A 21,204-nucleotide genomic window follows, 5' to 3' on the forward strand; every position below is an offset into this window, starting at 1 on the left:
CCAGACTCTGGTCCCAGACTCTCGTCCCAGACTCTGATTCCAGACTCTGGTCCCAGACTCTGATTCCAGACTCTGGTCCCAGACTCTGATTCCAGACTCTGGTCCCAGACTCTGATTCCAGATTCTGGTCCCAGACTCTGATTCCAGATTCTGGTCCCAGACTCTGGTCCCAGACTCTCGTCCCAGACTCTGATTCCAGACTCTGATTCCAGACTCTGGTCCCAGACTCTGATTCCAGACTCTGATTCCAGACTCTGGTCCCAGACTCTGATTCCAGACTCTGGTCCCAGACTCTGATTCCAGACTCTGGTCCCAGACTCTGATTCCAGACTCTGATTCCAGACTCTGGTCCCAGACTCTGATTCCAGACTCTAAGTCCAGACTCTGATTCCAGACTCTCGTCCCAGACTCTGATTCCCGACTCTGGTCCCAGACTCTGATTCCAGACTCTGATTCCAGACTCTGGTCCCAGACTCTGATTCCAGACTCTTATTCCAGACTCTGGTCCCAGACTCTGATTCCAGACTCTGATTCCAGACTCTGGTCCCAGACTCTGATTCCAGACTCTGATTCCAGATTCTGGTCCCAGACTCTGGTCCCAGACTCTCGTCCCAGACTCTGATTCCAGACTGATTCCAGATTCTGGTCCCAGACTCTGGTCCCAGACTCTCGTCCCAGACTCTGATTCCAGACTCTCGTCCCAGACTCTCGTCCCAGACTCTGATTCCAGACTCTGATACCAGATTCTGGTTCCAGACTCTGGTTCCAGACTCTGATTCCAGACTCTGGTCCCAGACTCTGATTCCAGACTCTGGTCCCAGACTCTGATTCCAGACTCTGATTCCAGATTCTGGTCCCAGAATCTGATTCCAGATTCTGGTCCCAGACTCTGGTCCCAGACTCTCGTCCCAGACTCTCGTCCCAGACTCTGATTCCAGATTCTGGTTCCAGACTCTGGTCCCAGACTCTGGTCCCAGACTCTGATTCCAGACTCTGATTCCAGACTCTGGTCCCAGACTCTGGTCCCAGACTCGGATTCCAGACTCTGGTCCCAGACTCTGATTCCAGACTCTGGTCCCAGACTCTGATTCCAGATTCTGGTCCCAGACTCTGGTCCCAGACTCTCGTCCCAGACTCTGATTCCAGATTCTGGTTCCAGACTCTGGTCCCAGACTCTGGTCCCAGACTCTGATTCCAGACTCTGATTCCAGACTCTGATTCCAGACTCTGGTCCCCGACTCATGAAGGAGCTTCCTGTGAAACCTCCAGCTTGTGGCCGCGTGGGGGCGCTGCAGACCCGCACTGCAGCGCCCCACCTGCTCTCCTCGCGCCGCTGTGTGGAAAGGGAAAGTGGGGTGGCCGTTAGGGGAGGGGGCAGGTGGTTGAGGCTCCGGCCGGAGCTCACATGTCTGTGCGGGCTGCAGCAGAAGCAGCAACTTGTCCCGCCGCTGCCTTCCCGCAGGATCGTGGAGACGGAACCAACTGGACTCTTACTGGTTCCCAGCATGTTTCCAGCGGCTCTGCTCCTCATGCTGGTCGTCAGGCTCCACGCGGACAGCATGGAGGGCCCAACAGGTAAGACCCGCGCGAGGCGCTCAACTTCACGTGCTGGCTGGAAAGTCGCTCCGCGCGCGTGCTGAGGTGCGGGTTTCCTCCTGATTGCTGCGTGAAATGCCTCCAAGCTCGCGAACTCTCCCCGCGCGCGAGGCGACACGTCTCACGCAACTCGGATCTGAAAAGTGGAATTAAGGGATGTGGAGTCCTCGTGCTCGTGATGAGGAAACGTGCGACCGGAGTCCTGCTGCTGGCTTTCTGGAGGTTAGAAATATGCAGGTGTCACGTTCAGGCCACCTGTCGTCCCCCCCCCACACCTGCCGGTCGCCCCCTGCTCTCCGGTCGCCCTGTTCTCCGGTCGCCCCCTGCTCTCCGGTCGCCCTGCTCTTCGGTCACCCTGTTCTCCGGTCGCCCCCTGTTCTCCAGTCGCCCCCTGCTCTTCGGTCGCCCCCTGCTCTTCGGTCGCCCCCTGCTCTTCGGTCGCCCTGTTCTCCGGTCGCCCCCTGCTCTCCGGTCGCCCCCCTCTCCGGTCGCCCTCCTCTCCGGTCGCCCTCCTCTCCAGTCGCCCCCTCCTCTCCAGTCGCCCCCTCCTCTCCAGTCGCCCCCCTCCTCTCTGGTCGCCCTCCTCTCTGGTCGCCCTCCTCTCCAGTCGCCCCCTGTTCTCCGGTCGCCCTCCTCTCCGGTCGCCCTTCACTCTGGTCGCCCTCCTCTCCAGTCGCCCTCCTCTCCGGTCGCCCTCCTCTCCGGTCGCCCTTCACTCTGGTCGCCCTCCTCTCCGGTCGCCCTCCTCTCTGGTCGCCCTCCTCTCCGGTCGCCCCCTGTTCTCCGGTCGCCCTCCTCTCCGGTCGCCCTTCACTCTGGTCGCCCTCCTCTCCAGTCGCCCTCCTCTCTGGTCGCCCTCCTCTCCGGTCGCCCCCTGTTCTCCGGTCGCCCTCCTCTCCGGTCGCCCTCCTCTCCGGTCGCCCTCCTCTCTGGTCGCCCTCCTCTCCGGTCGCCCTCCTCTCTGGTCGCCCTTCACTCTGGTCGCCCTCCTCTCTGGTCGCCCTCCTCTCCGGTCGCCCCCTGTTCTCCGGTCGCCCTCCTCTCCGGTCGCCCTCCTCTCCGGTCGCCCTCCTCTCTGGTCGCCCTTCACTCTGGTCGCCCTCCTCTCCGGTCGCCCTCCTCTCCGGTCGCCCTCCTCTCCGGTCGCCCTCCTCTCTGGTCGCCCTTCACTCTGGTCGCCCTCCTCTCCCGTCGCCCCCTGTTCTCCTGTCGCCCCCTGTTCTCCTGTCGCCCCCTGTTCTCCTGTCGCGCCCTGCTCTCCGGTCGCCCCCTTCTCTCCGGTCGCCCCCTTCTCTCCGGTCGCCCCCTGCTCTCCGGTCGCCCCCTGCTCTCCGGTCGCCGCCTGCTCTCCGGTCGCCCTTCCCTCCATTCGACCCCTGCTCTCCGGGCGCCCTGTTCTCCGGTCGCCCCCTGTTCTCTGGTCGCCCCCTTCTCTCCGGTCGCCCCCTGTTCTCCTGTCGCCCTGCTCTCCGGTCGCCCCCTGTTCTCCGGTCGCCCCCTTCTCTCCGGTCGCCCCCTTCTCTTCGGTCGCCCCCTGTTCTCCGGGCGCCCTGTTCTCCGGTCGCCCCCTGTTCTCTGGTCGCCCCCTTCTCTCCGGTCGCCCCCTTCTCTCCGGTCGCCCTGCTCTCCGGTCGCCACCTGTTCTCCGGTCGCCCCCTGTTCTCCGGTCGCCCCCTGTTCTCCAGTCACCCTTCCTTCCAGTCGCCCCCTGCTCTCCGGTCGGCTGCTTCTTTCCGGTCGCCCCGTCTGTCTCCCCCCCCGTAGACAGACTGGTCTGGTCTGGTTCCCGTCCTCATGGTGTGGACAGACAGGTCTGGTCTGGTTCCCGTCCTCATGGTGTGGACAGTTTGGTCTGGTTCCCGTCCTCATGGTGTGGACAGACAGGTCTGGTCTGGTTCCCGTCCTCATGGTGTGGACAGACTGGTCTGGTCTGGTTCCCGTCCTCATGGTGTGGCCAGACTGGTCTGGTCTGGTTCCCGTCCTCATGGTGTGGACAGTCTGGTCTGGTTCCCGTCCTCATGGCGTGGACAGTCTGGTCTGGTCTGGTTCCCGTCCTCATGGTGTGGACAGACAGGTCTGGTCTGGTTCCCGTCCTCATGGTGTGGCCAGACTGGTCTGGTCTGGTTCCCGTCCTCATGGTGTGGACAGTCTGGTCTGGTTCCCGTCCTCATGGCGTGGACAGTCTGGTCGGGTCTGGTTCCCGTCCTCATGGTGTGGCCAGACTGGTCTGGTCTGGTTCCCGTCCTCATGGTGTGGACAGACAGGTCTGGTCTGGTTCCCGTCCTCATGGTGTGGACAGTCTGGTCTGGTCTGGTTCCCGTCCTCATAATGTGGACAGTCTGGTCGGGTCTGGTTCCCGTCCTCATGGTGTGGACAGACAGGTCTGGTCTGGTTCCCGTCCTCATGGTGTGGCCAGACTGGTCTGGTCTGGTTCCCGTCCTCATGGCGTGGACAGTCTGGTCGGGTCTGGTTCCCGTCCTCATGGTGTGGACAGTCTGGTCGGGTCTGGTTCCCGTCCTCATGGCGTGGACAGTCAGGTCTGGTCTGGTTCCCGTCCTCATGGTGTGGACAGTCTGGTCTGGTCTGGTTCCCGTCCTCATAATGTGGACAGTCTGGTCTGGTCTGGTTCCCGTCCTCATAATGTGGACAGTCTGGTCGGGTCTGGTTCCCGTCCTCATGGTGTGGACAGACAGGTCTGGTCTGGTTCCCGTCCTCATGGTGTGGCCAGACTGGTCTGGTCTGGTTCCCGTCCTCATGGCGTGGACAGTCTGGTCGGGTCTGGTTCCCGTCCTCATGGTGTGGACAGTCTGGTCGGGTCTGGTTCCCGTCCTCATGGCGTGGACAGTCAGGTCTGGTCTGGTTCCCGTCCTCATGGTGTGGACAGTCTGGTCTGGTCTGGTTCCCGTCCTCATAATGTGGACAGTCTGGTCGGGTCTGGTTCCCGTCCTCATGGTGTGGACAGACAGGTCTGGTCTGGTTCCCGTCCTCATGGTGTGGCCAGACTGGTCTGGTCTGGTTCCCGTCCTCATGGCGTGGACAGTCTGGTCGGGTCTGGTTCCCGTCCTCATGGCGTGGACAGTCTGGTCTGGTCTGGTTCCCGTCCTCATGGTGTGGACAGACTGGTCTGGTCTGGTTCCCGTCCTCATGGTGTGGACAGACTGGTCTGGTCTGGTTCCCGTCCTCATAATGTGGACAGTCTGGTCTGGTCTGGTTCCCGTCCTCATGGTGTGGACAGACTGGTCTGGTCTGGTTCCCGTCCTCATGGCGTGGACAGTCTGGTCGGGTCTGGTTCCCGTCCTCATGGTGTGGCCAGACTGGTCTGGTCTGGTTCCCGTCCTCATGGTGTGGACAGACTGGTCTGGTCTGGTTCCCGTCCTCATGGCGTGGACAGTCTGGTCGGGTCTGGTTCCCGTCCTCATGGTGTGGCCAGACTGGTCTGGTCTGGTTCCCGTCCTCATGGCGTGGACAGTCTGGTCGGGTCTGGTTCCCGTCCTCATGGTGTGGACAGACAGGTCTGGTCTGGTTCCCGTCCTCATGGTGTGGAGACTTTTCTTGTGACTGACTTGAAGGCACATATTGTTCTGGAGTTACTGTAAGGAAGGAGCAGCGGGAGCCTCTCCCGTCCTAAAGCACTCCCAGGCGGCCAGTCTCAGTCGGCTCCGGCTGCAGGTCCATGTAGAATAACTGCAGTAGGTTGTGGAAGTTCACCTAAACATAGTTTATACCATTGTCAGTGACAACTGGCTGCATTATTTTCCTATACGTAGTTCAGCCAGTTAAACACTGTAATATCCCTCCTAAATAGCCCGGCCACCCTGCGGAGGAAACTCATTTCAGCCGCCTGTATACGAGATCTCCTTCTTTCGGTCACGACCCACAGCTCATGACCATAGGTGAGGGTAGGAACATAGATCGACTGGTAAATCGAGAGCTTCGCCTTCTGGTTCAGCTCCTTCTTCACCATGACAGACCGGCGCAGAGTCCGCATTACTGGAGACGCCGCACCGATCCGTCTGTCGATCTCGCGCTCCATCCTTCCCTCACTCGTGAACAAGACCCCGAGATATTTAAACTCCTCCACTTGAGGCAGGACCTGACTCCCGACCCGGAGATGGCAATCCACCCTATTCCGGCTGAGGACCATGGTCTCAGATTTGGAGGTGCTGATTCTCATCCCAGCCGCTTCACACTCGGCCGCGAATCACTCAAGTGAGAGCTGGAGATCACAACCAGATGAAGCCAACAGGACCACGTCATCCGCAAAAAGCAGGGACCCAATCCTGAGGCCACCAAGCCGGATCCCCTCAACACCTCGGCTGCATCTAGAAATTCTGTCCATATAAGTTATGAACAGAATCGGTGATAAAGGGCAGCCTTGGCGGAGTCCAACCCTCACTGGAAACAAATCTGACTTACTACCGGCAATGCGGACCAAGCTCTGACACCTGTCGTACAGGGACCGGACAGCTCGTACAAGGGGGTCCGGTACCCCATACTCCCGTAGTACCCCCCATGGGAGCCCCCGGGGGACACGGTTGAATGCCTTCTCCAGGTCCACAAAGCACATGTAGACTGGTTGGGCAAACTCCCATGCCCCCTCCAGGACCCCAGAGAGGGTATAGAGCTGGTCCACTGTTCCGTGACCAGGACGAAAACCACACTGCTCCTCCTCAATCCGAGATTCGACTATCCGGCGGATCCTCCTCTCCAGGATCCCTGAATAGACCTTACCAGGGAGGCTGAGGAGTGTGATTCCCCTGTAACTGGAACACACCCTCCGGTCCCCCTTCTTAAAAAGGGGGACCACCACCCCAGTCTGCCAATCCAGCGGTACTGCCCCCGATGTCCACGCGATGCTGCAGAGGCGTGTCAGCCAGGACAGCCTAACAGCATCCAGAGCCTTAAGGAACTCCGGGCGGATCTCATCCACCCCCGGGGCCTTGCCGCCAAGGAGCTTTTTGACCACCTCAGCGACTTCAGCCCCAGAGATAGGAGAGTCCACCCCTGAGTCCACCAGCTCTGCTTCCTTATCGGAAGACGTGTTGGTAGGATTGAGGAGGTCTTCAAAGTATTCCTTCCACCGACCCACAACGTCCCGAGTTGAGGTCAGCAGCTCCCCATCTCCACTGTACACAGTATTGACGGAGCACTGCTTCCCCCTCCTGAGCCGCCGGATGGTGGACCAGAATCACCTCGAAGCCGTCCGGAAGTCTTTCTCCATGGCCTCGCTGAACTCCTCCCATGCCCGAGTTTTTGCCTTGGCGACAGCCGAAGCTGCATGCCGCTTAGCCTGTCGGTACCCATCAGCTGCCTCCAGAGTCCCACAGGCCAAGAAGGCCCGATAGGACTCCTTCTTCAGCTTGACGGCATCCCTCACTGCTGGTGTCCACCAACGAGTCCTGGGATTACCGCCACGACAGGCACCAACGACCTTACAGCCACAGCTCCGGCTGGCCGCCTCAGCAATAGAGGCACGGAACACAGCCCATTCAGACTCAATGTCCCCCGCCTCACTCGGGACATGGTTGAAGCTCTGCTGAAGGTGGGAGTTGAAGCTCGCTCTGATGGGGGACTCAGCCAGACGTTCCCAGCAGACCCTCACAACACGTTTGGGCCTGCCAGATCTGACCGGCTTCCTCCCCCACCATCTGAGCCAACTCACCACCAGGTGGTGATCAGTTGAAGCTCCGCCCCCCTCTTCACCCGAGTGTCCAAGGCATGTGGCCGCAGGTCCGACGATACGACTACAAAATCGATCATCAAACTGCGACCCAGGGAATCCTGATGCCAGGTGTACATATGGACACTCTTATGTTGGAACATGGTGTTCGTTATGGACAATCCATGACGAGCACAGAAGTCATATAACAAAGCACCAGTTTGTATAAATTATTATATTAAGCAAGTGTTGTAAAAAAGAAATACAAATTTGTTATAAAATGTTTACTGTGTGGGACCATGATGGTAAAAGCGGGTTAAACAACTCATAACCGTGTGTTAGACGGTTATAATGCCCGACGCTGAGTCGACATCACGACGCACAGCAGTAATTAATCCTTACTTATATTTATCTATCCAGTTTACATTAGTATTGCACTTTGTCAAGACAAAGCTTCATGTTATTTGTTTGTTTTCTAAAATATGTGGAATCCTAAAGACGTTGTTTAAAAGCTGCGGTCTAATGTTAACTATATTCATGTTGCTAAAGATAACCGATAATTGTGTTAAATAATCGAGATTGTGATTGTGAAAAACATCAAATGGAGCAAAGAGCACTAAGTCTTGGTCTAAAAGGTCCCTGAGTTCCTGCCTTCAGACTGAAGGACACGTCTCTGATGGCCTTCACATGCCGACTTGCGCGAACGTTCGCATCGGTGACAAAATTCCATCCAGCGATTTCACAAGTTAAATTTTTTCAGTCTGAACGGACCAATCAGAGAAGGTGCGTCGACAGGTTGTATCACTTTGTCTCTGCTCCTTCATTCAGACTTCGTCACCATGGCAACCATTGACGGAGCATCTTGTCGTCTTTTCTCTGCTTCTAAAGCTAGCATCTAGCTGCTGAAGCAGGTCCTCACACTGTCCCACAGGCATCCTGACGCAGCCATGTGGATATTTCACCTCAGAAACATTTGCGGTTTTGTTTATGGCATCAGTCCTGGTGTGACCTTCAGGGTGTAAACTAGCTGTGCCGTGACAGCTCATGCGAAGAGGCATGTCCCTCTGTGCTGTATGTAAACATTGATAAAAGTGGAAATGAAACATGGAGCTCCCGGCAGCAGGAAGTCGGTGCAACGGGCCCAAGTTTCACCTCAGCAATCAGCCATTCTGCAGCTTAAAGTGGAAATGAAACAGTCAGGCAAACTAATGTTATTTACTAGACTTAGTCATAATCTCATCGATAATAATATTTCAGATGTGACAAATATTAACATTTACAAGAAAACCGAAGTTTAGTTTTATCTTTTGTAGCAAGAGCGCCGCCATCTTGCAGTACCGTAAACGCTGACGTCACGGGGTTGGTTGGTTCTTTGGCTGCGAGCTGAATGAATCCATTCTACCTAAAGCAGTAACACGATTATTAAGAGTGGTACAATGGAGGACCAAACTGAAAGACTGAGTGAATATAATAATCCCATTGCCTACGCTTTCGAGCCAATACGCCGGGTGAGTCAAGGAGTAATGAGGAGGAAGATGAGGAGCCGGTGCTTCTCTATGGGGCGGAGCGGGTCAGTACGACCACCTGGTGTAGGTGTAGCTGCTGTTCTGCGATGTCCACAATAGTGGAGTCGATCTGCTGCCAAGAGGCTGACTTAGACCATGTCTTGCGCTGTAAATCGTGCATAACTGAAGTCCGCATGTTTGATCTACTGTGCCGGTAGGTGGAGATGTTGGCGGTGGCCATGCTGTCCCTGAAGGATGTCTGAGCCGAGACACTGGAGCGTCCGGTTAACAGCAGCTAACTGTTAGAAAAGCTAGCTAATGTTAGTAATCACTGCTGGTTTAATCTCAAATAAAATAAACGGTGCAGTGAAACAGTAATATGATGAAAAAGATGCAAACAATATTTCCATTTGCAATTAGCTAATAAAACGTCTAGATTTATTTTGCTTCCGGCTAACGCTGCTAGCTAATTACTAGATAAACATTAGCGTTAGCTAACAATAACATTAGGAGCTCGTTTTATGTGTGAAGTTGTTTTCTGCTGTCAAAACATTGTTGGTGTATAAAAACTGTAGTTTTGTAATTACAATAAAGTTTATTATAAGATTAAGATTAAAAAACCCTTTAAGTTAAATTTATATTAGCTTGTTGAACAAATACAAATAAGACTCGTGGCCAATCGGAGCGTTCTTCCTCTTCAGTGCTGCTAACTAGCGCAGAAGCACAGTTCTTCTTTTTAGCGGACGTTTGTGAAGATGAACTGTTTTGCCCTCAGCCCGAACTCCGTAAAACTCATTTTTACACCCGGAAGCAATGCAGTAGTGCCTCCTTCTCTTTGGTTCACAAGTCTCCATTGTTTACTCTTGTCTCTCTTAATTTGATGCGCACAATGGGACTCTCATCAGGACTGCCAAACCAACCAACCCAAACGGTACTGCAAGATGGCTCTTGCTACAAAAGATTAAACTAAACTACGGTTTTCTTATATATGTTAATATTTTTTTACATTTGGAATATTATTATTGATGAGATGATGACTAAGTCTAGTAAATGTTAGTTTGCTTGACTGTTTCATTTCCACTTTAAGCTGCAGAATGGCTGATTGCTGAGGTGAAACTTGGGCCCGTTGCACCGACTTCCTGCTGCCGGGAGCTCCATGAACTGCAGCAAGAAGTCCAGGTAACGTTGGCATGAAACCATGACAGGGAAGTCCGGCCCGGACACACAGCACCAGCCGCTCTGAGGCTGGAAGCACCGACGTGGGGAGGTGGGCCTTCATGGTCAGCTGGGAGGATGTAGCGTGGGGTCCTGGCTGGTAGCAGTGTGGCTCCAATCCAACACACACACAGCTCTCCTGGGGCTAAAGCGGGAGTATAAACGGAGAACACGGAGCGTGTCCTCACACAAAAGGCAGTGATGAAATGTGGTTGTTCTGGAGGAAATAACACAAGGCTCTTTAATAGAAAAATGTGGGATTGTGTAATGAGGACACGCTGTTGAGAAAAGGAGAGCGCTGTTATTATACATCACCATAATGAAATGGAGAGGAAACAAGGACGGCTGCACCTGAAAATCAGGAGAACCTACGAGCACGCCCCCCTCCCACGTTGTTTACCAGTAAGAATCCTCGGCTTTTAATTTTCTAATTGCTGAAGAAAAATTTCAGATGATAAAGCAGAGCGCGTGTTCTGGCCTTCCTGACCTGCACGGCACCATTAGATGGATATTACACTAGCTTGTTTTGCTTCTATTAAAACAGATGTTGGAGCAAAGCAGCCCCCGGCCAGGGAAGCCGTTCCTCACTAGGATTCAACCTCTGATGGCTTTCTGAAAAATGTTCAATTGCTTCTTCTGCTTGTTATTCAGTTTTCTAAACGTTTTATTAGCAGTGTGCCGAAGGCGACGGTCAGGCTTGTGTGTGTCGAGAATCGATATAAATCCGTGTGGTAAGAAATCAGGTTCAAGCACTGAACTTGTTCACCGCAGGTTTATTTTCCATAGTTACAGAACAAATTCCATTTCTATAGATTTTACATTCATTAGTATGTTTAAGGCCCTGCGATGGACTGGCGAGCTGTCCAGGGTGTACCCTGCCTGTCGGCCAAAGCCAGCTGGGGGGCTCCGGCTTCCCCGCGACCCTGAATTGGAATAAGCGGTTCAGAAAATGAATGAATGAATGAATAGCATGTTTAATAAAAGACCTACCAATTAGCTCAATGCTACGTACTGCAGCTGGTGCACGTTTGTTACCATGGTGACAGGTTGGATATCGGTGCTCACTGCTTATGGTTGTTGGTACTAAAGGATTGCTGAGTCAAGCTAAACAAGCTTTGACTACATGGATCATTCTTCAGATTAGCTTAGCATGTTGCTTAGCATGTTGCAACATGCTAAGCTAAGCTGATGGACAGTTAACCAATGTGTGCAGATTTACGGCTGAATGTTATGACTGGAACTGCGAGCTTTACCTGCAGACGGTCAGCTGAACATCATTGCTTTTTTCTGGAAAATGTAGAAGTTCTCGTGGTTTTTGTGTTTTATGTTTGATGACCATTAGCATTAATCTCACACACCGGGTGTTTCTCATTCAGGGTATTCCCAGTGCGTGGACTGCGTAGGCAACGAAGGGTTCTACATCGTCTGCACACCAACGTGAGTTAGGATTAATTAGGGTTAGCATCAATCTCACACCCTCTGTAGGAGAGTGTGTCTTCTTCATTTGTTCCTTCCTTGGCGGTTGACAGAGGTTGGGTAACTGGCGCCACCTTGTGGTGGTGATGTATCACTGCAAGGTTCAAAGAGTTAAACAGATAAAAACCCGATTCTGGGTCTGCTCACTTCAAAGTGTGGATTCGTTGGCTACATGCATCATAGTGGTGTACCAAGTGCTGTCCTGATTCGAGGGCTCCTTCAAATCCGACTTTGTTTGGCCGGTAAGAGGGCTACATCGACCCATTTTTATCGCCACAGAACAGCTGGGACGGCAGCAGCATCGGCTTGTGGTGACAACAGATGAATTTAATCACCGGGATTTTCTCTCTGATGTTAACATTAGCTTGACAGGATGTGTTCGCAGTTAGAGGAAACTCGTCTGGGCTGCCACCCCTACATGGGTTTTATTTAGACCCACAAGTAAACAAAAAAATTAAATATTTCTGGCTGCATTTCCCTTTTTATTTTCATGTTCTTGGGAATATGGATAAAAGATGCATCTGCAGTTGCTAGGCAATGGAGGATTGGAACACTATGGGTAATTCTTGTTCACTAGGTAGGCCGTCTCATTTTACCAAGGTTAAGCGAAGCGTGCAGATCGTGAATTGGGACACAGCCAATGTCATTGCTGCCTACTTTCTGCTTAATTCAATTCTGGTTGAAATGAGAAAAAAAGAGAATGAATGAATGAATGAATGAATGAATCAACTAGTCTGTGTTGAGGAAAAGAAGATGGTACATATCTCGAGAGGAGGTCATACTGATACCCTTAGCTGCTAAGCTAATACATCAAACGCGAGGGTCCCAGGTTCAGCCTGAAGATCTCGCCTGTCATATGTCAACCCTCCTCTTTTACACTGGACAAATCATGTGACTATATGCGTGCATGAATATGCAAATTCATATGAATGTGTATTTCTGTTGAGAGTATCGCTTCTTCTGCAGGACTGTAGTCTCCTCCTTCTTCGGTCCTTGCGTTGAGTCATCAGGTGACGTTCCTGAGAAAGTTGCATCCTCCCTAATCTTTTCCCATGGCTCCACAAACCTGCTATTGTCCACTTTCTGAGGAGTTTCTGCTCATCTGTGAAAATTACTGATAACTTACACTCCAGCCATCCGTGTGTGTGTGTGGTTTCAGTTGAAACATCAGTTCAGCCAACTTTTCTCATCAGGAACTGTTTCTGCTTCTTCTGTGCTCTCTTTGTGTCTGTTTTTACTTCTGTTATAGAGTCACATCAGGTCAGAATAACAACCTATTGATTATATATTGATTAATAATAATAAATGGAAGAATATGTAAGAATATACCTGTGATGAAAAATGATATGTAAAATATACTTCACTATGTCAGCTATGTTAGCTGTGTCAGCTGTTAGCTGTGTCAGCTATGTTAGCTGTGTTAGCTGTGTTAGCTATGTTAGCTGTGTCAGCTATGTTAGCTGTGTTAGCTATGTTTGCTATGTTAGCTGTGTTAGCTATGTTAGCTGTGTCAGCTATGTTAGCTGTGTTAGCTGTTTTAGCTATGTTTGCTATGTTAGCTGTGTTAGCTATGTTAGCTGTGTCAGCTATGTTAGCTGTGTTAGCTATGTTTGCTATGTTAGCTGTGTTAGCTATGTTAGCTGTGTCAGCTATGTTAGCTGTTTTAGCTATGTTTGCTATGTTAGCTGTGTTAGCTATGTTAGCTGTGTCAGCTATGTTAGCTGTGTTAGCATACTGAGTCTGCGGAAAAACACAGATTTCTGTCGGAAAAGTCGATTCGCCTGACAGGATTATATATTGTTTTCCTGGTTTATTTTTTGTTTAATTTAATGACGCGTTTAATGGTAAAATAGACTGATGAGGAAGAATAGGAAGGTGAGTAAAATTAGATCGAAAGAATACACCGGGGCAGGAGGAAGAGTCCACGTCGGCCTCCGTGCCACATTACATGTGCCTGGATGGAAAAATGGTTCCTGACAGGCAAACCATCGAACAGCATCCACTGAAAATATGACGTGAACTCTGTAGTTGAACACAAAATGCTGCCAAGATGATGAGAGATGAAGAGCATTTGGAAGGACAGTAGATCTGTCCACTTTACATGAGGTTATCATCTGCTTTTATTTGCAAAATGCAGACAAAAGTCTACATTTTTCATGTGGATCATAATCAACTCCTGTTGCAAACTAAACTGTTATCTGATTTATGTTTTGCTGTAAAAGGCAACTTCATTCTGGATAAATGAAGTTTACTAAGCTGAAAGTCACGTCTGTGGAATAGAAACAAATTAGCAAAGACCTGTTATTCCGCCTTTAAAAACCTCCACTCCATGAATTATCCCAAATCAGAAGCACCTGTTTAAGATGCTTTAACACCTGTTTAAGATAGTCATCATAAAGACACCAGGTGTCTTTATGATGACAACAATCAGTACGATGCAGCTGCTAGTCTCATGAAAGTCATGAAGATGTATTTAAAATAAAAATGTAAGTAACAAATAGTTGCAATTTAAAAGTAAAAATATTAAAAAACAATACAATTCATTATGTTTGATTTAGTAAACGGCGGTAATTAGCCACAAACTAACCGATGAGCTGAAATGAGAAAGAAAAAGAAAGAACTCGTTGTTTGTTTCAGAAAATTGACGAACCCCAAACATTCAACCAGTAAATGAGTTTCTTGTTGAGTATTTCTACTGGAGATTTCAAGCACACTGCTAGAGTTTTTGGTTTTTCTGGGTTAATTTGCTGAAGTCGTCATCAGAGAGCTGGATGTTGGCTGATGTGTTGGTAGCAATCGGAGCAACCCGGAGCATTATCGCCTGGTGCAGCCGCCTCTTAACATTAATCTGAAAAGCGCTGCTGCTGCAGTGGCATGCACGTCACCACCGTGGTCTGCTAATGGAGCTGACAGCGCCACTTTGACGCCTCAGCCTGCAGCCGTCTCTGCTTCGGGTCTCCAGATGTTTGAAGCATTGGGTGTTTGTTTGATTCCTCTTATTGATTAGAAACGATTGGTGAGCAGATGGAGGAACGCTCTACCTGCCAGACAGCCAACGCTAACGGTGGTTTTAATTCTAGATGACTTCAGAAGCATCTGCTGGGATTTGGATTTTCGTTGCTCACGTCTTGCTCTTCCAGAAAGTTTCTGTGAAGTCCTGAAAAAATGCTTTCTAAGATGTGTAAGAGCTCAGAGGAATGTGCACGGATCTGCTGTCATGACAGTTTACAACCCTATAAGCTCACTAAAGTTAGCTTAGTTTGCTAAAAGGCTACTTCAAAATGTCACCAGATCGCCTTTCCTGAAAATATTAAAGAAATTTTTATTGATTTTTTTTGTTTTAAAATAAAGCATAAAAAACTATAAAATGTTGTGTTTTAACTTTGGATTTCCACCCTCATAAGCTAGGCTCCGCAAAGCTCGGTTGGCTTGCTAACCGTAGCGAAACCAGTGCTGTTTTTAACATGAAGACACTAAATATTGTTGTTGTTTTGAGTCAAAGATTCGGACACACAACAACAGATTAATGGGAAGGCATGTTCAAATGTTTGACTCATAATCTGTTTAATGATAGATGATTTGCTTGTTATTTGATATGAATGGAGGTGATAGCGTTAAATGACCTGATGCTAATCTTTCACATCGATCGCAGGCTCCTGAATAGAATCTAATTAAATTCATCATATGGCAGGTTTATCACAATAAATGCATAAAGAGTGTACCATAATAAAATCTCTAATTATATACCCTTAAGCTAGTCAAGTTATAGTTAGCTTAGCTTGCTAATTGTATATGACTTTTTTTTTTTCAAAAGTAAGTGCAGAATTTTTATAGAATTGCTGTTTGAGACTTTTATTATGACAGTTTTAGTTGTTTTTCTTTTGGATTTTATTTTTATTTATGTTAAATGAGTGTAAGTGACAGTGATATATCATCTCATACTGATTGCTGGCTCCTGAATCACACTGAACCAAAACCATGATGTTTTTTTAATTGATATCGTGATTTACACTGCTGTAAGCTAGGCAGACTAAAATTAGCCCAACTTGCTGATAGGTGAGCTCTAAGGTCAGCATACTGGAATGAAAACCTCTTTACATCTCCTAGAAAGCGGAATGCGGCAAGGCTTCGAGGTTTGCAGCGGAGACATTCCTGAGAAAATGCAGCTGGATAATAAAGTGTCTGCACGCTTCGCTCGACAAGTTGTTCATCTCAACGTTCTGCATGAAGTTCAGCAGAAGAAGTGGAAGTCCATACAGCAACTCTGGGGAAAGTGGTTACACCAGAAAACTAAATGAGGGCTTTTTGTCAAAGTTTCTGCCCTGGGAAGCTCTTGGCGTCGCCGATTGGAGATGTTTGAAGAGGGATTGGTACTCTGCAGGATCATTTAGCCCCTGGCTCTGGCAGAATTTCGCTCACAGACGTGGCTGTCATTGTGAATGGCAGGTGAGATTGATGTGGCGGCATAACTGAGCTTCACACAGAGACGAGATGTGCAGAAGCATTTTGTCCCTCGCTGCTTCCCGTCAGATTCTGCTTCTGCTGCCATTACCTTCCACATCCGTCACCGCTGCTGACAACAAAGCGTGAATAATCTGTATGAATATTCCTCAGTGGCCCGGCCGACGGCGTGTTTACACTCTGTGGCTGACACGATTGTCCAATCTATCTCCCGGCCGTGGAACCTGCGCTCTGTGCCGTCACGTCTGATGACGGCTAGATGCCAGCGGAGCGGAGACCGTCACTGGCTTATCGCCGCGTGACACCACAGCGCAGCAGACGAGGTCGGAGGATTTTTGTGGTGGTGTTGTCAGCAAGGTGTCTCTCTGGATGACATCTGCAGGAATCATTTCCTGTCAGCTGCGTGACGCCACAAGCTGCTAAAAACCCCGATACGGAGCGGGACCCGGGGTGGTCTGCAGGTTGCCAGGCAGCTGGAGAGATGACTCTTTAAAAAATACCTCTTTAAACTTATCAAACCTGTGTGCGTGATTCTCCTCACCCCTTCCCTCCCTCATCCTCTCAACACATCTGTCCTTCCTCTGGAAAAACATCGGAGCTTTTACTTCTTTACACTTTTCTGTCCTTTTTTCTTCTTCCTTCTGACATCATGCGGAGGGGCTACCTTGGCTGTGGAGGTTGTTTAGCAGCACCTGTTAAGTCTGCGTTCCACATGTCCGCTGTGTTATGACTGAACATGTCTGTGCTGACAGGAGGCGATTCGAAGGGTACGCATCTAAACTCCTCATTCTGCGTTACGGGATGTGATGTTGGGCATAAGCTTGGAGTGGCAGAACACCTGAAATACTGATTGACAGAACAAGAGCTCGTCAGAGGGTGGTACGGAAGCTCACATGGAGGTGCAGAACAAAATGAGGCGGCTAGCAAAGAGATGAGCATTTATACATCAATACAGATACAAAAAATTATACAGAAAACTATCATTATTATTCTTTAGGTAAACATGAAAGAGGTGATGTTTAAAGGCTCTGAAATATCGATATATTTCAGTGTGTCCATATTTTCCTAACCCAGTCAACCTAGTGTGTCGGCTTCTAAACTTTTACACTGAGGCCCACCTTTTCCAGTGCAAACTGGTCCACAACCCATTCACATATTAACTCTGTACTGGTTTAAATGATCTTACTCTTTTTTTAAATGTAGCAACACTTAGTTTAGCTGTATTTGTTGGAAAGTTGGAGAACTTAGCCCAGTTCTTTGCAACAAACTTTATATTAATTCTTTGTATTGTAACATAGGTGACATTATATGATGGGAAGGGAGTAAACAAAAAAAAAAAAAAAAAAGAAAGCCTGTAGCACTTCATGGAAGGACCTGCGTCCAACTGGACAGTCCACCAGCACCTTCCTACCATGTCCTCTACTGTTTGATTTCCTGCTTGTGTTGTTCTCACTCATATGTAAGTCGCTTTGGATAAAAGCATCTAAATGACTTCTATAGCGCTTTTCTAGTCATACAGACCACTCAAAGCACTTTACACTACTTGTCACATTCACCCATTCACACACACACTCATAGGCACATCGGGGGGCAGTTTTGGGGTTCAGTGTCTTGCCCTAGGACACTTCGGCATTTCAGGGGAAGCCTGGAATCGATCCCCCAACTTACCAGTTGAAGGACAACTGCTCTTCCTCTGGCGACTTTTTTTGTGAAAAGCAAGTAGCGACAAATCTAGCGACTTTTACTGAAGATATTGGAGACATTTCTGGTGTTTTACATAACATGGCCAATTATGCAAATTAGGCCATGATGTCATTTAGTGACTTCTAGCGACTAATAGAACAGCCAATAGCTACTTTCTGGCAACTGTTTAAATTTCCACCATCTTTCTCCAAGTTCAGCATGTATAAACACTGCTTTAGCAATGGATAGCATTAGCTAACATTAGCTAATGATAGTTCACGTTAGCTAGTGATAGCTAATGATAGTTAGCTAGTGATAGTTAGCGTTAGCAAGTGATAGCTAGCTAGTGATAGCATTAGCTAGTGATAGTTAGCTAGTGATAGTTAGTGTTAGCTGGTGATAGTTAGCGTTAGCTAGTGATAGTTAGCATCAGCTAATGATAGTTAGCATTAGCTACAGGCTAATGGCTAGCAGTCTTCTGCTCATTAACTGTGTGCTGAATAACTGACACATTACTGCATTGCTACTGTGCTTGTCGTGGACGATGGTATTTCTTAAGTTATGCTGTCCTGCAGCTCTGAGGCAGCTCTGAGGCTCCAGAGCTGTGCGAATGCCACCTCACCGGCTTAAAGTTTAGTAAAATAATAATCATGGAGGAAATCAAATAAATAAACAAAGCTTAGAGGAAAATAAATGTGGACTAGAAAAATAAGAAATGTAGTTTAGCAGATAAACCTCATAAAATCAAGTCATCAGCAGAAAGGTTTAAAATTCTGTATAAAAAAGGTTTTAGAGGAAAAGTTTAGAGGAAGAAAAGTAAAACATAACACGCATTTTTACAAGAACACGATAAAAACAATAAAAACTGCAATAAAAACTGCAATAAAAACATCATGAACACTAATTTGACTTCAGTCAAATTAGTTTGATGAAGAAAGACCTTTAATTAAAAAGACAACAGGAAAAGAGCACGGCACGCGAACAAACGAAAGTTATTTATAGGAGGTGTCTTCAGATCCGCATCGGAACTCCTCCTGGCCTACTCTCCTAATCCGTGCATCAATAGAGCAGATGGCGCTGTGGGCGAGGTCGCCAACCCAAACAAAGTAATAGTAGGACAGGAGAGGATGATGCAGACATGACCTGAGCAGACAGGACAAACATGTCCTCTATGTTCGGCTTTGCATAAGGAAGCAGGGGACATATGTTGTCTGCGACTCGGTTAAACATCCTGCTGCTTGCCGACCTGGAAAAGTGATGAGAGAGCCGCACTGCTCCTCTCTCGGGGACGGCAGGAAGATGGCAGGAGGACGGCGGGAGGACGGCAGGAAGACGGCAGGAAGACGGCAGGAGGACGGCAGGAAGACGGCAGGAGGACGGCAGGAAGACGGCAGGAGGACGGCAGGAGGACGGCAGGAAGACGGCAGGAGGACGGCGGGAGGACGGCGGGAAGACGGCAGGAAGACGGCGGGAGGACGGCGGGAAGACGGCGGGAGGACGGCGGGAGGACGGCGGGAAGACGGCGGGAAGACGGCGGGAGGACGGCGGGAAGACGGCGGGAGGACGGCGGGAAGACGGCGGGAGGACGGCGGGAAGACGGCGGGAGGACGGCGGGAGGACGGCGGGAAGACGGCGGGAAGACGGCGGGAGGACGGCGGGAGGACGGCGGGAGGACGGCAGGAAGACGGCGGGAGGACGGCAGGGGAACGGCAGGAGGACGCCGGGAGGACAGCAGGAGGACGGCAGGAAGACGGCTGGAGGACGGCGGGACACTGAACAGAACCGTGTAAATTATGGGGCTGGAATGTTGGGAGTGTTGGGACTGTTGGGAGTGTTGGGACTGTTGGGAATGTTGGGAGTGTTGGGAATGGTGGGACTGTTGGGAGTGTTGGGACTGTTGGGAATGGTGGGACTGTTGGGAGTGTTGGGAATGGTGGGACTGTTGGGAGTGTTGGGACTGTTGGGACTGTTGGGAATGGTGGGACTGTTGGGAGTGTTGGGACTGTTGGGAATGGTGGGAGTGTTGGGAATGTTGGGAGTGTTGGGACTGTTGGGAGTGTTGGGAATGGTGGGACTGTTGGGAGTGTTGGGAATGTTGGGACTGTTGGGAATGTTGGGACTGTTGGGAGTGTTGGGAATGGTGGGACTGTTGGGAGTGTTGGGAATGGTGGGAATGTTGGGAGTGTTGGGACTGTTGGGAGTGTTGGGAATGGTGGGACTGTTGGGAGTGTTGGGAATGTTGGGAGTGTTGGGACTGTTGGGAGTGTTGGGAATGGTGGGACTGTTGGGAGTGTTGGGAATGGTGGGAGTGTTGGGAATGTTGGGAGTGTTGGGAATGGTGGGACTGTTGGGAGTGTTGGGAATGTTGGGAGTGTTGGGACTGTTGGGAGTGTTGGGAATGGTGGGACTGTTGGGAGTGTTGGGAATGTTGGGAGTGTTGGGACTGTTGGGACTGTTGGGAGTGTTGGGAAGGCCTTTAATCCAGCAGATTGTCTCAGTTTGACGTTTCATTGAACATGTTTGGAGTCTGAGATGAAATCGGGGCGACGGTGACGTGATTGTTGAGGATACAAGGTGACGTATGACACGCCTGTCTTTGTCATCTCTCCTGGACGGGTAAACCATAAATTGTTTGTGGCTGAATCTGTGCAGCCCCCCCCGCCTTCCCGACGCATGCAGCTCCAGACATCTCTAATAAGGTGCACACAGAAGTAGGTTACGCATTGTTTTTGACCGTCCACTCCCTCCCTCACATCCACCGTTCTGTCACCCACTTTCCTCCAGGACAGAGGACCTGTTGTTAATTAAACCTGTCAATCATTGAGTGGACTAAATGGGGGTGGGACACATGCTTCATGATAATGGTGTGGGTCACATCTTCATTTCAGAGGCAGCTGTCTGGGACAGAAACAGTGTCTGTCAGTCTGCACACCAAATGCAATCCTAACCAACGCTGCAGATCATACAGGCTCTGTCTTCAGGGAAATGCTGAAGGTCTGGTAAAAAGCTCTTGTCCACATGTGGACGCATCCACAAGCCTTTTCCTGCTTTCGTCCTTGCCATGCCTCAGCAAGCGCTCCGACCCCCATGTGGAGTCTGTTTAATTAAAAATCCACTAAGGAGGGATTACAGGACAAGTGTGGGGAATCTGTAGTGGTAGAAGTGAGTACTGTGTGGTTTATGCTTGTTTGTGAGGACGAAGGCTAACATGTTTGTTTTACACGCGACTTCGCCTCCTCTTTCTGCCACTAAACGCTCTGAAAGTAAAACTATCTCTGAAGCAATTCTGTATAAAATCAGCGCATGAGGGAGAAAAGAAACTTTACTTTAATTAATGCCTTTCCAGCACACCACTGTGACTTTAGCTAATGCATCCATGCACTAAAAACACTCGTCTGTGTTGTGCAGCTCAGTGAAATGGACAGATTTCCGACTCTGTTAAAGGGAATGTGGGCACTGAACATTGGTTCATTACCAGAAGAATAACTGTCATCTTACTGCAGAAAACAACTTTGTAAATATTCTCTACTACCGTAAAACAAACAGGTTGTTCTGACATTTAAACTAGCCTATTAGCAAGCTAAGCTAATGTTAGCGTGGCTAGCTCAG

General features: G+C 49.7%; 1 protein-coding gene across 1 annotated transcript in view; it reads left to right on the top strand.

Annotated features, from left to right (window-relative positions):
• Nucleotides 1-1,503: 1,503 nt before the first annotated feature.
• Nucleotides 1,504-21,204, top strand: part of ptprua (protein tyrosine phosphatase receptor type Ua) — a 370,817-nt gene continuing 351,116 nt past the window's right edge. The window contains exon 1 of the mRNA XM_079258799.1: nucleotides 1,504-1,575. Coding sequence (XP_079114925.1) covers nucleotides 1,506-1,575 — 70 coding nt within the window. The 5' untranslated portion in view covers nucleotides 1,504-1,505. The remainder of the gene's footprint in view (nucleotides 1,576-21,204) is intronic.

This window comes from Telmatherina bonti, assembly GCF_933228915.1.
Source record: "Telmatherina bonti genome assembly, chromosome: 19".
Taxonomy (NCBI): Eukaryota; Metazoa; Chordata; class Actinopteri; order Atheriniformes; family Telmatherinidae; genus Telmatherina; species Telmatherina bonti.